The sequence below is a fragment of the Nerophis lumbriciformis genome, linkage group LG38 (genome assembly GCF_033978685.3).
Source record: "Nerophis lumbriciformis linkage group LG38, RoL_Nlum_v2.1, whole genome shotgun sequence".
NCBI lineage: Eukaryota > Metazoa > Chordata > Actinopteri > Syngnathiformes > Syngnathidae > Nerophis > Nerophis lumbriciformis.
In genome coordinates this window covers 17,182,451-17,197,266 of record NC_084585.2, presented here as the reverse complement: position 1 = coordinate 17,197,266, position 14,816 = coordinate 17,182,451, and the positions used below count along the sequence as shown (strand labels likewise).

Sequence of the window (14,816 nt, the reverse complement as noted above, 5' to 3'; positions counted from 1 at the left end):
TCATCACAGGGCCAACACAGATAGACAGAAAACATTCACACTCACATTCACACCCTAGGGACCATTTAGTGTTGCCAATCAACCTATCCTCAGGTGCATGTAGTCGTTTATAAATTATTTAATGTTTCTCTGCGGCCCCGTAGCAAATACGTCACGGACCGTTACCGGTCTCGGGACTGGTGATTTGGCACCACTGCTATACAGTATTGTATACTAAACAAACATAATAAGGAGATGATCGATAAATTTTCTCTTTATTACAAGCCAAAACAACACGCTGCTGTCCTCTCAATGCGCTGCTCTGCCAACACTCGCACACACACAGAAATCCTTTTGGTGCCCTCAGAAACGATCAGAAATCACAAAACAATCCTTAACTTTAACAACCATATTGCTACAACAATAAACATTTCAAAACGTAAAATCTACTTACATTGACATCAGCAAAGGAAGAGCTGTCGAAAAAAGGAGCAGACAGACAGAGAGAAAGAAGGGAGGGATCAAGGGCGAGGGGCCGCATGTGTATGTGTATGCTTTGGAAGAGGCGCCGCTGAACAAGTGGTAGACTTCTCCATCCATCCATTTTCTACCGCTTGTCCCTTTGGGGGTAGCGGGGGGTGCTGGAGCCTATCTCAGATACATTCGGGCGGAAGGCGGGGTACACCCTGGACAAGTCGCCACCTCATCGCAGGGCCAACACAGATAGACAGACAACATTCACACTCACATTCACACACTAGGGCCAATTTTAGTGTTGCCAATCAACCTATCCCCAGGTGCATGTCTTTGGAGGTGGGAGGAAGCCGGAGTACCCGGAGGGAACCCACGTAGTCACGGGGAGAACATGCAAACTCCACACAGAAAGATCCCGAGCCCGGGATTTAACTCAGGACCTTCGTATTGTGAGGCACCTGCACTTGCTGTGAAATAAGTCTGCTTTGGCATGTTTTTCCAGAACATCAAAACTTGCTGTGGCACAAAGCCTGCTTCGGGAATTCTTCCATACTTGTGAGCACCATTAATGTACTCCTTGCTCGTCTTTTTTTTTTTTTTTAACCCCACAGCGATTCCCTCCTTCTTTCCACGCTGGTCTGTTGTCTTTTTGGGACTCATATTGAGTCAGCAAAATGGACAAAACTTGTCAAAAGGTGGAAAAAATAAGGCACACACGCTGAAAAGTGTCGTGACGTTGCGGGCCCTGCCCTCTCCAAAAATGCTGCGCCCTGCTTTGTGCCTGCAGGGGACACCAAAAAATGAATGAATGACACACAGAGGCATAATTGGCTCAATATAAATATTTCTAAATTGAAAAAGTTCCCAAATACAGGGGTTCGTGAAATTGAGGTTACACTGCACTGCAATCACGTAAATGCAGCAGGATCAAAAACAAGTACAGTTTTTGTGTGTTGATTTGTTTTGGATCTTGCAGCGTTAGTGATTGCAGTATTTCATTTCATGGTGTTTTTGGTTTTGGATCATTTCTGTGTTCATTGCTGCACGTCAGCCACCATAGTTTCTTTCTTAAAGTATGCCTCTATTATAGCTCCGGTCATTCTTAACGAGCTGAACTGGACTCAGGCTCTGGACAAAGTCTTCATGGAGAACAGTCGGGAGGATCCGTCACTACTGTGGCAAGCGTTCGGGAGCGCCACTGGCGTGACCCGCTACTACCCTGGTGGGTTTGAACTCCCAGCCGGGCCGTATGCTATCGGAATGTCACTCATTCGAGCTTTGTGTTTTTATCTGAAGCCAGTCCGTGGAAAGCCCCTGATAAAATTGACCTATACGACGTCAGGAGGAGACCCTGGTACGCCTTTCACGTTTACCACATTTGTTGGTAATAGCATCTCGAAAGAGCTTACACTGTCTTTTTTTCCACCACAGGTACATCCAGGGTGCTTCTTCCCCCAAAGACATGGTCATTCTTGTCGATGTGTACGTTATACATTTCACAAAGTATACATATTGTATTGACCCACATACTGTATATAGTTTGATGACTTTCATTTTAAAGTTCAAATATTCAAATATGGATATCAGAATTGTTTGATGACTGTAAAATTAGCATCATAACACCTCCTCTGTTATATGCTAATAACCTTTGACTCTCTTTTTCCAGCGGGTATCTGGTTTGCCCAGCCACTAGTTTGTGTAAGTGACAGGAAAAAAAGCTCATGTATTTTACCTTTCTTTCCCGGCACCATCGCGTTTTAATAGCTTCCCGTATTTCGAGTTCAACATCGGCAGAACACATCCTGTACCCCACAGGTCTTCAACAGGGAGTTCATGACCCCCAAGGGATTGGTAGAATTTTTGGTTGATTAGACTATATTTTTAGTACTTCTTTTACATTGCCCACGCAATTTTTCCACAAATTTGAATATTAGAAATAACAGTGGTATGGACACCATTCTCACTGTACCTTCCATGTTTAAAATAAAATCATGAATATTTTTAGATTATTATGGCCATGGATCGGTTCGCAGCTGAGTGTGAAGCGACTGGGATGAGAATCAGCACCTCCAAGTCCGAGTCTATGGTTCTCGCCCGGAAAAGGGTGGAGTGCCATCTCCGGGTTGGGGAGGAGATCTTGCCCCAAGTGGAGGAGTTCAAGTACCTCGGAGTCTTGTTCACGAGTGGGGGAAGAGTGGATCGTGAGATTGACAGGCGGATCGGTGCGGCGTCTTCAGTAATGCGGACGCTGTATCGATCCGTTGTGGTGAAGAAGGAGCTGAGCCGGAAGGCAAAGCTCTCAATTTACCGGTCGATCTACGTTCCCATCCTCACCTATGGTCATGAGCTTTGGGTTATGACCGAAAGGACAAGATCACGGGTACAAGCGGCCGAAATGAGTTTCCTCCGCCGGGTGGCGGGGCTCTCCCTTAGAGATAGGGTGAGAAGCTCTGCCATCCGGGAGGAGCTCAAAGTAAAGCCGCTGCTCCTCCACATCGAGAGGAGCCAGATGAGGTGGTTCGGGCATCTGGTCAGGATGCCACCCGACCGCCTCCCTAGGGAGGTGTTTAGGGCACGTCCGACCGGTAGGAGGACGCGGGGAAGACCCAGGACACGTTGGGAAGACTATCTCTCCCGGCTGGCCTGGGAACGCCTCGGGGTCCCACAGGAAGAGCTGGACGAAGTGGCTGGGGAGAGGGAAGTCTGGGCTTCCCTGCTTAGGCTGCTGCCCCCGCGACCCGACCTCGGATAAGCGGAAGAAGATGGATGGATGGATAGATGGATGGCCATGTTAGCATGTGAGATAGCTTGCGATTAGCGCTCTAGTTGCCAGCTGGCAATTAGCACACCACTTGTCATCTCCCGATTAGCACACCAATTTTCAGCCAGCGGTTAACGCCCCCCCGGTTGTCATCAAGGGATGAGCACACCAGTTATCAGCAAGTGATTAGGGCACAAGTTGAAAGCTTGCGATTAATGCACAAGTTGTCAGCTAGTGATTAGCGCACCAGTTTTTAGCTAGCAATTAATGCATTAGTTGCCAGCTTGTGAGTAGTGCATTAGTTGTCAGCTAGTGATTAGTGCACAGTTGTCAGCTAGTGATTAGAGCACTAGTTGTCAGCTAGCAATTAATGCATTAGTTGTCAGCTAGTGATTAGTGCACTAGTTGTCAGCTAGCAATTAATGCATTAGTTGTCAGCTAGTGATTAGCGCACCAGTTTTCAGCTATCCATTAACACAGCAGTGGTCAACTAGTGATTAGCGCACCAGTTGTCAGCTAGCAATTAATGCATTAGTTGTCAGCTAGCGATTAGTGCACTAGTTGTCAGCAAGCGATTGGTGCACGGCAGTTGCGAGCGTGCACAATAACAAGGTATTTTAGGACCGGTTTGATTATAAAAAATGAGTTTATACAGGATATATACGTTGGGGGTCCTTTTTTCAATCTCTACCTCAGTTTGAAGGTCCATGACCTGGGAAACGTTGAAATACCTCGTTGTAGCCTGTATAATTTGGCTTTCAAAATAAATGCACTCTTGCATCACAGCACTGCTGGTAGCCTGCTCCTTCCACCAGTGCTGTGGGAGGTAGGGTGTGGTTTTTTCTGGCAAGGAGGGGATTATTATGTTACAGGAATCTGCTAATATTTGACGGCATAGGTTGTTTGTAAGAAGATAACACATAAAAATAACATGAAACTATGTACACGTTTAAGAAATATCAAAAGGTTGCATTGAAAGATGAAAAGAGACTAATCTTAAGGTGTTGGGGAAAAAACAAAGGGGCAAAAGAGCAATATATGTTAGATTCCTTGTGAAAACAGGAGATTGACAGGAATACTTCTCCATTAATAAGTCAGAGCTTTTTTTCCCGCCACTCACACACACACACACACCCGTGACCCGACGACACAAAAAAAGTGTCTTTATGGTTATTAGCAACCTTTATTTTTAGTGAAATCTTCCTTATTTTCAAGCACAAATGGTAACTGATACAGGAAGTTGTTGGTTTGCATGTACACGTCTCAATATAAGACCAGCTGTCTTTTTCAGACTTTTTTTTTTAGAAAATATACAATTTTTAACTCAGGGCAATACAATAATAAGAAGTGATATATTTTTAATATAACACCAACAAAAATGCAATGGCTGTGTGGAAAGTGCTATGCTATAAACAAAGTATTGTGCTTATAGTGCATACAGAGCTAGACAGTTTGGTTGCCATTTAGCTGCACTTAGATTTACGAGTTGCGCATGTGATAAACATTGTGCGTTTTCTCCTGCAGGAGCGGCAGTGTCAGCGGGCTCACATTGAAGCTAATAAAGGCGTCAGTGATGGAGATGCTGGACACTTTGTCTGATGACGACTATGTCAACGTAGCTCGGGTCTGTGTCTGCTCATCATCATCATTACACAGCCTTTATGCTTTTGTTGTTGTTGTTGTTGTTCATGTCACTTTCTGCTGTGTTTCAGTTCAACGAGAAGGCGGAGGCGGTGGTTCCATGCTTTAAACATCTGGTGCAGGCAAACGTGCGCAACAAGAAGATTTTCAAGGAAGCGGTGCAGCAAATGCAGGCCAAAGGCACCACCGACTACAAGTCTGGATTTCATTTCGCCTTCAATCAGCTGTTAAATGTAAATGTCGCACACATCTTTGCATGCATTGACTCAGGAACCAGAGTGTTATTGATACTGGCCAAATTTGCTGGATTGTATTGCGTCGGCCGATAAAAAATGTGGCGTCATCTTTGCAGGTTCATGTTAGGGACATAACGATTGCCGGTATTAATGATAAACCGCTGTAAAAGTATAACCGTTTCAAAATAAAATGATCGGAAAACCGTGATTGATGAATGCAGTTCGGTAAACTCACGGAATGGTAATGCTCATATTCTGGAGAAGAAAGGTAGGAGCTAGCGCCGCATATTGCTTAATAGCGACTAGCGAAGTGAGCAGCGAGCGCCTTTAATTGCTATTTGGCAACTAGCGAGCTAATTGCTAACTTCCAGCTAATATCGCTTTATCGTTAAGTTAGCCGCTCGCGTCGTTAATTGCTAGTTAGCTAATTGCAAGCAGGCAACTAGCATGCTAATCGCTAGCTAGCTTAACATGAATACAAGACACATTACAAATGTCACACTTCAATCTATATTCGTATAAACACATTGATGTCTACATTTACCTTACAGGCTTTGCTCTCTTAAGACAGAGTGGTAAATATGAATAGTACCGTATTTTTCGGACCATAAGTCGACGTTTTTTTCATAGTTTGGCCGTGGGTGCAACGTATACTCAGGAGCGACTTACCGTATGTGTGAAATTATTAACACATTACCGTAAAATATCAAATAATATTATTTATCTCATTCGCGTAAGAGCCGAAGAAAATGTCCGCAATCGTCACACACACATCACCAATCGTCACTCACACGTCAACCGATAAGAATTCGGCGGGGGAGGGTCATGGCAGAAGTGCATTGTGGGTCATGGAATGCTAACTGCTATATGCTATACGCTACTGCCGGAGCTATTAAAATGGATCACATCAACATTGGCGGTAACTTATAAAACTGAGAAGGGCTGAACAAAAATGGCACCGAAAAGGAAATCATATACTGCAGATTACAAGCTGGATGTAGTGAAATATGCTGCAGAAAACGGCGATCGGGCAGCAGAAAGAAAGGACGCTAGCGGCGCATAACAGGAGCGACAACGAAGAAGAAGATTTCATCGGATTTAGTGATCGGGAGTGACAGATTGTTTGGTAAACGTATAGCATGTTCTATATGTTATAGTTATTTGAATGACTCTTGCCATGATGTGTTGCGTTAACAAATCAGGCACGTTCTCAGTTGGTTATTTATGCGTCATATAACGTACACTTATTCAGCCTGTTGTTTACTATTCATTTTAAATTGCCTTTCAAATGTCTATTCTTGGTGTTGGATTTTATCAAATAAATTTCCCCCAAAAATGCGACTTATACTCCAGTGCGACGTATATATGTTTTTTTCCTTCTTTATTGTGCATTTTCGGCCGGTGCGACGTATACTCCGGAGCGATTTATAGTCCGAAAAATAGGGTATTTATCACTCTGTTTTACCGTTTCGAAATAAAATGATCAAAAAATTGTGATTGATTAACGCAACCGCGATTAACTCACGGATTGGTAATGTTCATTTCCTGGAGAAGAAAGTACCCCAAGGACCAAGCGCCGCCTATCATTTTCTACCAAGTAGCCTAGTTTTCAAGCCCTGCATAAATGTTCCTGCCAAAATGTAAAAAAAAAAAAAAGGGTGTTGTTGTACTGTGCAGGTTTGAAATAAATAATTCAATCAATCAATCAAAGTTAATTGCTAGCGAGCAGCCTGCGCTGCTAATCGTTAGTTAGTAGCTCGCGCAATCAATTGCTCGCTGACCACTAGCGCACTAATTGCTAGCTGCCATCTAGCGCGCTCATCTTAACATGAATAATCTAATCAAATCACTACTCGATGGCAATCAGCTGGAGGCGCAAATCGCTAGTTAGCAGCTAGCACCATTAATCGCTAGCTGCAAGCTTATGCTGCTAATTAATAGTTAGCATTTTCACACTTGTTAGCCGTTTGTGCTGCTAATTGCTAGCTGGCGACTAGCGCACCACTCACTAGCTAGCTATCTTAACAATGAATACAAGACAAACGTCACACTTCAATCTATTCATCCATCCATTTTCCACCGCTTGTCTCGTTCGGGGTCTATATTTGTATAACAACATTAATAGCTACATTGAATTTACAGGCCATGCTCTCTTAAGACAGAGTGGTAAATAGGAAGATATATATTTTGTACGTATTTTTTAAAATTTATTTCTGAATAACGCAAGATTGAAAGATTGCAATGTGTGTATAAGTCGCATACTTTTTGATAAGACCAGGATTATAATAATGATAAACATGATTATTTTGGTCACAGTAACTGTGGTATGGGATTTTCCTATAGTTACATCCTTAGTTTTTGGGAACAAGAATAGTTTTTTTGAATAGGGAAATTAGCACCTCGGTTTTTAATCAGTTGTTGTCAGCGTGACTGTTGTTATGGTTGCAATTGTTCCTGCAGAAAACAAACGTGCCGCGCGCTAACTGCAATAAGATCATCATGCTCTTCACGGACGGCGGCGAAGACCGAGCCCAGGACGTCTTCATGCAGTACAACTGGCCCAACAAAACGGTGGGTGTCTCTCAGTCGCACTGCGGCTGGTAAAAAGCGTTACATCTGAATGAAAACACGTACGTTTGCTCACATAAAGGTTCGGGTTTTCACCTTTTCTGTGGGCCAGCACAACTATGACGTCACGCCCCTGCAGTGGATCGCCTGTACAAATAAAGGTACGCAACATCCATTTAAAAGTGGAGAAGCCTCACGCTATATTCTTCTCTCTCACTCTCATTAGGTTACTATTTTGAGATCCGTTCCATCTGCGCCATAAGGATTAACACCCAGGTGGGTCCCTCTCTTGCCCCTCAACACAGCTGAGACCTGCACCTCCTCATCATTATGGCGCTCATACGTGCAGAGTGTTTTAAGGCTGCAGTCATGTTCACGTTTCTTGTGTTCCGTTAGGAATACCTGGACGTGCTAGGGCGCCCAATGGTGCTGGCGGGCAGCGAGGCCAAGCAGGTCCAGTGGACTAATGTGTATCAGGATGCTTTGGGTCTTGGTATGGTGGTGACCGGGACTTTGCCTGTGTTTAATCTTACCATGGACGGAAACCTACAGGTAAGTGTGTTATAATTACGGACATATTTGGTGTTTTTACGTTCTCACAAACAGTAGTATATTTTGGAGGCTCTCTATTCATTTATTCACGGACGTTCGCCAGGCTTATAAAGGCTTAATATTTTAGAATAGAATTGAACGATTATTGTATATTTATTGTCACTATACGCATGTACAATGAGATTAAAAGCAGCTCCTTCTCAGGTGCAGACATGAAATAGAAAACAGGCTTAGGTTTTTCCCATAAAAATATTAGGATACAAAAATAAAATAGTGAAATTAGATAAAGACCAGGAATAACATTCAGTAATAAATATTGCAGTGATTAAATGGTTTCACAGTATTGATGAGTTGATATTGCACAATTAGAGTTTTGATGCAGATTGCCAACACACATGTGGCGGTAGGGGTGTGGCCAGGGGTGTGATCATATAATTTGCATAATCAATGTTGATGCATATGTTTTCTTTAAAAAGACTAAAAAAATGTATACCGTATTTCCTTAAATTGCAGCCGGGTATATAGTATGCGTCTGCCTAGAATTACCGCCGGGTCAAACTCGTTTCGCAAAATAATTAGCGCATGCTTAGCATTACCGCCGGGTCAGGATTACCGCGGGGTCAAACTCGTTTCGCAAAATATTATTTTTATTAGCGCATGTCTACAATTTCCGCCGGGTCAAACTCATCACGTCACGAGTGACACTTCACCTGTCATTATTTTCAAAATGGAGGAGGCTGATTTCAATAATTTGAAATCGCATAAAGGGAAGAAGATTAAGAGCTATTCGGTAGGATTTAAGGTCCAAGCTATTGAATATGCTAAAAAAAACAGTAAGCAGCTATGTTTTATTAATATACCGTAGCTGCGTGTGTCAAATATGAGTCATTAAATGACTCCCGCCTCCTGGTGGTAGAGGGCGCTAGTGATCCTTCTTGCGACTACTCGGCTGCAGAAGAAGTGACAACAAGCAGCAACAGTGAGCAGCGATCGTTTATTTTTTACTCTTGTTTGCACTTTTAACATGGAGGATTACATATCTAAAATAAAACAGTTTTCTAAACTGGACTTTCAATCGAAGCAGGAGGTAATAACTAAAGGAATATCTCCATCGAGACAGAGAGACTTTTAAAACTGAAGAAAGATAAGGAAGACTTCTATAAACAAGTTATCGATGCTTTTGTTCAGAAGGAGCTGCGCATGGACTTCATTTATAAGTAATGGTAAGACCATAATAACGTTTTTTTTTTATTAAATGTGCTTTTCATGATGGTATCCTTACATCACACTCAAATTTATAAGTGCAGGCCTAAATTTACCGCATGCCTTTGGCAAGCGCCGGAGTGAGAAGAGGTTTTAAAATAATTAGCGCATGCTTACATTTACCGCATGCCTTTGGTAAGCGCCGGAGTGAGAAGAGGTTTTAAATTAATTACCGCCCCGGCGGCAATTCAAGGAAATATGGTACATACATTTAAAAACAAATATGTGTTATTATTTATTAGTATAAACGTTATTTTATATGTATTATAATGTATGTAATAATGTTAAATACAGTATATATACAATATATATATTATATTATATCGTTTTGCTAAATGTTTCAATTGTTGCTGCTTATTGTACAATGTACTTTGTTTCAACTTACTAGAGTCCTCTCGAACACTTCTAATGACTTTTTCTTTCTTAAAAACGACCAGCAACAAAACAAGCATCTTTTTCTGGTGTTATTTGAGACTGTTCGTGCTTAGAGAATCTTTATTTCTGTCACTCGATGTCCACGACCAACAGCAAGACCTGCAGCGAGCCTGACGTCACACTTGCTTTGTGCTGCTGCCCGAACTACACTTTCTCTCCTTATAGGGGAACTGCACTTTTTATTTTTATTTTGCCTATCATTCACAATCACTATGTAAGACAAGAACACACATGCTATTTTAATGCATTCTATTTGTAATATATGGCAAGTATGAGGTGGATAACAATTACTAATTAAGTGCACTATTCAGCCCAAAAAAGCCCTCTAAAAATCATCCAAACACCACCAAAAATACTCCAATTACATCTTGTGACCTGAATATTAACCAATATTAGCAATTATGTTATTATAAGCGTTTACGCAGACAAACTATTTGCAGCTGTGCTGTGATCACAAAGAGCTAACTAGCTTGTGCCGCTTCAATAACAAACTGAGCCAGTGAGCTGTTGCATCGCCTCTGGGTTGGTAAAAGTTAATCCAAGATTATAAATCATGCCACTCACCTGGATAGTAGAAGGATGTGGACATAAACTGAGAAGTTGGTCAACCTTTGTGTGGATTTTGATTATTTCTTCATCTAAACGGGAAGATATAAACATCCCATCAGTCGGCATCCCAGTGTGAGCAGACATTATACAGTAAGTGATTGTTTTATTATGTTGGAAGTTTTTATATCTTGTTCAGCACTTAGCAATACTGCTGCATAATGCTTGATGCGTGTTGCTAGCGATTTATTTACAAAACCCAAAACTGGTGAAGTTGGCACGTTGACTTGCAAATCCTTTTCAACCTATATTCAATTGAATAAACTGCAAAGACAAGATACTTAACGTTCAATCTGGTAAATTTAGTTGTTTTTTTGCAAATATTAGCTAATTTGGAATTTGATGCCTGCAACATGTTTCAAAAAAGCTGGCACAAGTGGCAAAAAAGACTGAGAAAGTTGAGGAATGCTCATCAAACACGTATTTGGTATATGCCACAGGTGAACAGGCTAATTGGGAACAGGTGGGTGCCATGATTGGGTATAAAAGCAGCCTCAATGAAATGCTCAGTCGATCACAAACAAGGATGGGGCGAGTGTCACCACTTTATGAACAAATGCGTGAGCAAATTGTCGAACAATTTAAGGAGGTACTGCATCAAAAACCGACATCAGTGTGTAAAGGATATCACCACATGGGCTCAGGAACACTTCAGAAAACCACTGTCAGTAACTACAGTTGATCGCTACATCTGTAAGTGCAAGTTAAAACTCTACTATGCAAAGGGAAAGCCATTTATCAACAACACCCAAAAACACCGCCGGCTTCGCTGGGCCCGAGCTCATCTAAGATGAACTGATGCAAAGTGGAAAAGTGTTCTGTGGTCTGACAAGTCCACATTTCAAATTGTTTTTGGAAACTGTGGACGTTGTGTCCACCGTACAAAAGAGGAAAAGAACCATCCGGACTGTTATAAGTGTAAAGTTCAAAAGCCAGCATCTGTGATGGTATGGGGGTGTATTAGTGCCCAAAACATGGGTAACTTACACATCTGTGAAGGCACCATTAATGCTGAAAAGTACATACATGTTTTGGAGCAACTTATGTTGCCATCCAAGCATGGACGCCCCTGCTTATTTCAGCAAGACAATGCCAAGCCACATTCTGCACGTGTTACAACAGCGTGGCTTCGTAGTTAAATAGTGCGGATACTAGACTGGCCTGCCTGTAGTCCAGACCTGTCTCCCATTGAAAATGTGTGGCACATTATGAAGCCTAAAATACCACAACGGAGACCTTGGACTGTTGAACAACTTAAGCTGTAAATCAAGCAAGAATGGGAAAGAATTCCACCTGAAAAGCTTAAATAATTGGTCTCCTCAGTTTCCAAAGGTTTACTGAGTATTGTTAAAAGGAAAGGCCATGTAACAGTGGTAAAATTGCCCCTGTGCCAACTTTTTTGTAATGTGTTGCTGCCTATAAATTCTAAGTTAATGATTATATACAAAAAAAAATTACGTTTCTCAGTTCGAACATTAAATAACTGTCTTTACAGTCTATTCAATTGAATATAAGTTCAAAAGGATTTGCAAATCATTGTATTCTGTTTTTATTTACGATTTACACAACGTGCCAACTTCATTGGTTTTGGGTTTTTTATTTAATTTGAGTTAGAATAAATTAAAAAAGAAAAACATGTGTTCTTGTCTTGTGTAAAGATTGTGAATGATAGACAAAATTCCCAAAAAGTGCAGTTCCCCTTTAAAAGCTGCCACTGTCCTATTAATATTTGCACTTTGCACATTTTGTAGATGGCTGTCTGCGGTTATATCTCTGAAATATTAAAGTACGTCTGCTGCATGCTGCCTCCGCTCCAGACAATCCCGTGTATATTGCCTACGTCATCACAGCATTCGGTTTTGGTTGTGCTGCTTCGGTGATCAAAGTCATTTTTTCAATGACCTACATTTCAATGCATCAGTATTTAATAGGCTAATAGCCACTAATAATTAGATATATCCATTCATACATTATATTGCTTTAATTTGTTTCACCTCAAAAAAAACACATTTTTAAGGTGTGGCGGCTTGTATTTCAATGTGACGAGCCGCCACGATCAAATACATGTTGGGGAAACCCTGAGATATCGCCCAGTAATCTAAGTAATAAGTATTAGGTATTGCACAGTTGCTGGATAAGGAAGTCTGGAGTTCAAGGGGTTGGACTCTAAATCAGTGCATGTGAGAGTTTCGAGTGACTACGGCTTTCGAGAATTTACAGAATTATAGAGCCAGGGATTGTTACAGGTGTTTGTTCTTGAAGTGTTTGTCAAAAAAATAAAGAAAAAAGTACCTTTTTACTACGCCAACCTTCTTCAGGGCATCACGCTCATGTCTTTAAGACCAATGTCCCCCAGCTAATTCTGGTTTTCCGTAAACATTCTTTTGGGGTTTGTAGAATTTTTCTTTTGCATTTGTTTTCATCCTGCAGTGTTTATGTTTTACAGTATTTTCCCTTTGCATGTGTTTTGTGGCGCTGGTCTTTGGGTTTTGGGTCACATTCCTTTACATTTGTTGCTGTGTGTCACTACCGTATTTTTCGGATTATAAATCGCAGTTTTTTCATAGTTTGGCCGTGGGTGCGACATATACTCCGGAGCGATTTATGTGTGAAATTATTAACACATTACCGTAAAATATCAAATAATATTATTTATCTAATTCACGGAAGAGACGAATCAAATGTCAGCAATCGTCACACACGTCAACCAATAAGAATTCGGCGGGGGAGGGTCATGGCAGAAGTGCATTGTGGGTCATGGGATGCTAACTGCTATATGCTACTGCCGTTGCTATTAAAATGGATCATTTCAACATTGGCGGTAACTTATAAAACTGAGAAGGGCTGAACAAAAATGGCACCGAAAAGGAAATCATATACTGCAGATTACAAGCTGGACGTAGTGAAATATGCAGCAGAAAACGGCGATCGAGCAGCAGAAAGAAAGGACGCTAGCGGCGCATAACAGGAGCGACAATGAAGAAGAAGATTTCATCGGATTTAGCGATCTGGAGTGACAGATTGTTTGGTAAACGTATAGCATGTTCTATATGTTATAGTTATTTGAATGACTCTTACCATAATATGTTACGTTAACATACCAGGCACGTTCTCAGTTGGTTATTTATGCGTCATATAACGTACACTTATTCAGCCTGTTGTTCACTATTCTTTATTTATTTTAAATTGCCTTTCAAATGTCTATTCTTGGTGTTGGATTTTATCAAATACATTTCCCCCTAAAATGCGACTTATACTCGAGTGCGACGTATATATCCATCCATTTTCTACCGCTTGTCCCGTTCGGGGTAGCGGGGGGTGCTGGAACCTATCTCAGCTGCATTCGGGCGGAAGGCCGGGTGCACCCTGGACAAGTCGCCACCTCATCGCAGTGTATATATTATATAATAATATGATCTAATATTATGTATCAGTATATCTTATATACTGTATATATAATATGTAAATATTACATATATGTTATATTTTATATTGCTACTATGGTACAGTTTTAGTCTACTGTATACCTTTTGTTTTCGCCCTCTTTATGGGCCCTTGTGTGCATTATCCTTTCCATCCTTATCCTTTCCATCCTTTGTAACTGAGCTACTGTGTGGAACAATGTCTCTAAGTCTAAAGTTATAGAGAGGTTTCTTTCATCCATCCATTTTCTACCGCTCATCCCTCGGGGTAAGCGCAAAAATTGTGACAAAAGTGGTGAAGCTGTATTTTCATTTTCATATTTTCATTTCATTTCACTTTAATTTTATGGACAGTTTAGTTTAGAAACATATTAATTATTAATTTAGTGTATTTATTTTAGCACAACATAATTGTATGTAGATTTATTTTTCGTCAGTTATTTTTGAGTACCTTCTTATGCAGTATATTTCGTTAGTACTTATTTTTCTAATCAGCTTAACTGAAGCCTAAGGTTCATGTGTTAAATAAATTATAATCTTTGTGATTATCTCATGGTTTCATATCATTTGACAAGGTTGTAAATTGTAAGTAGGTTAGGTAAAATTACTGAATACGATTAAAATCAAGAGTTCGACGACTAATTCAGTGTTATTATTTGAGTGGCACCGGGACCTTCTGTAATGAAAACGTTTGGCCTTGAGTTCAAAAAGGTTAAGAAGCCCTGCTTTAGTGTGAGTTCATATGTTATTAATGGTTAATTTGTATAATAATAAAGTAAAACTTTGCGCATTTAACAGTGAGCTGATGTTGTTATATCTTTTTGCAAGTATACATTCATTTCAGTTTGTTGTCAGTGTGTTGCTGTAGTCAGGAAGTAG

General features: G+C 40.9%; 1 protein-coding gene across 1 annotated transcript in view; it reads left to right on the top strand.

The window, feature by feature from the left end:
• The window catches only part of LOC133578310 (voltage-dependent calcium channel subunit alpha-2/delta-2-like), a 90,589-nt gene that overhangs the window by 53,152 nt on the left and 22,621 nt on the right, over positions 1-14,816 (top strand). Inside the window, exons 7-15 of the mRNA XM_061932640.2 lie at positions 1,544-1,675; positions 1,750-1,807; positions 1,885-1,935; positions 4,739-4,838; positions 4,927-5,088; positions 7,552-7,662; positions 7,742-7,820; positions 7,886-7,935; positions 8,056-8,211. Of these exons, the coding sequence (XP_061788624.2) occupies positions 1,544-1,675; positions 1,750-1,807; positions 1,885-1,935; positions 4,739-4,838; positions 4,927-5,088; positions 7,552-7,662; positions 7,742-7,820; positions 7,886-7,935; positions 8,056-8,211 (899 nt within the window). The remainder of the gene's footprint in view (positions 1-1,543; positions 1,676-1,749; positions 1,808-1,884; positions 1,936-4,738; positions 4,839-4,926; positions 5,089-7,551; positions 7,663-7,741; positions 7,821-7,885; positions 7,936-8,055; positions 8,212-14,816) is intronic.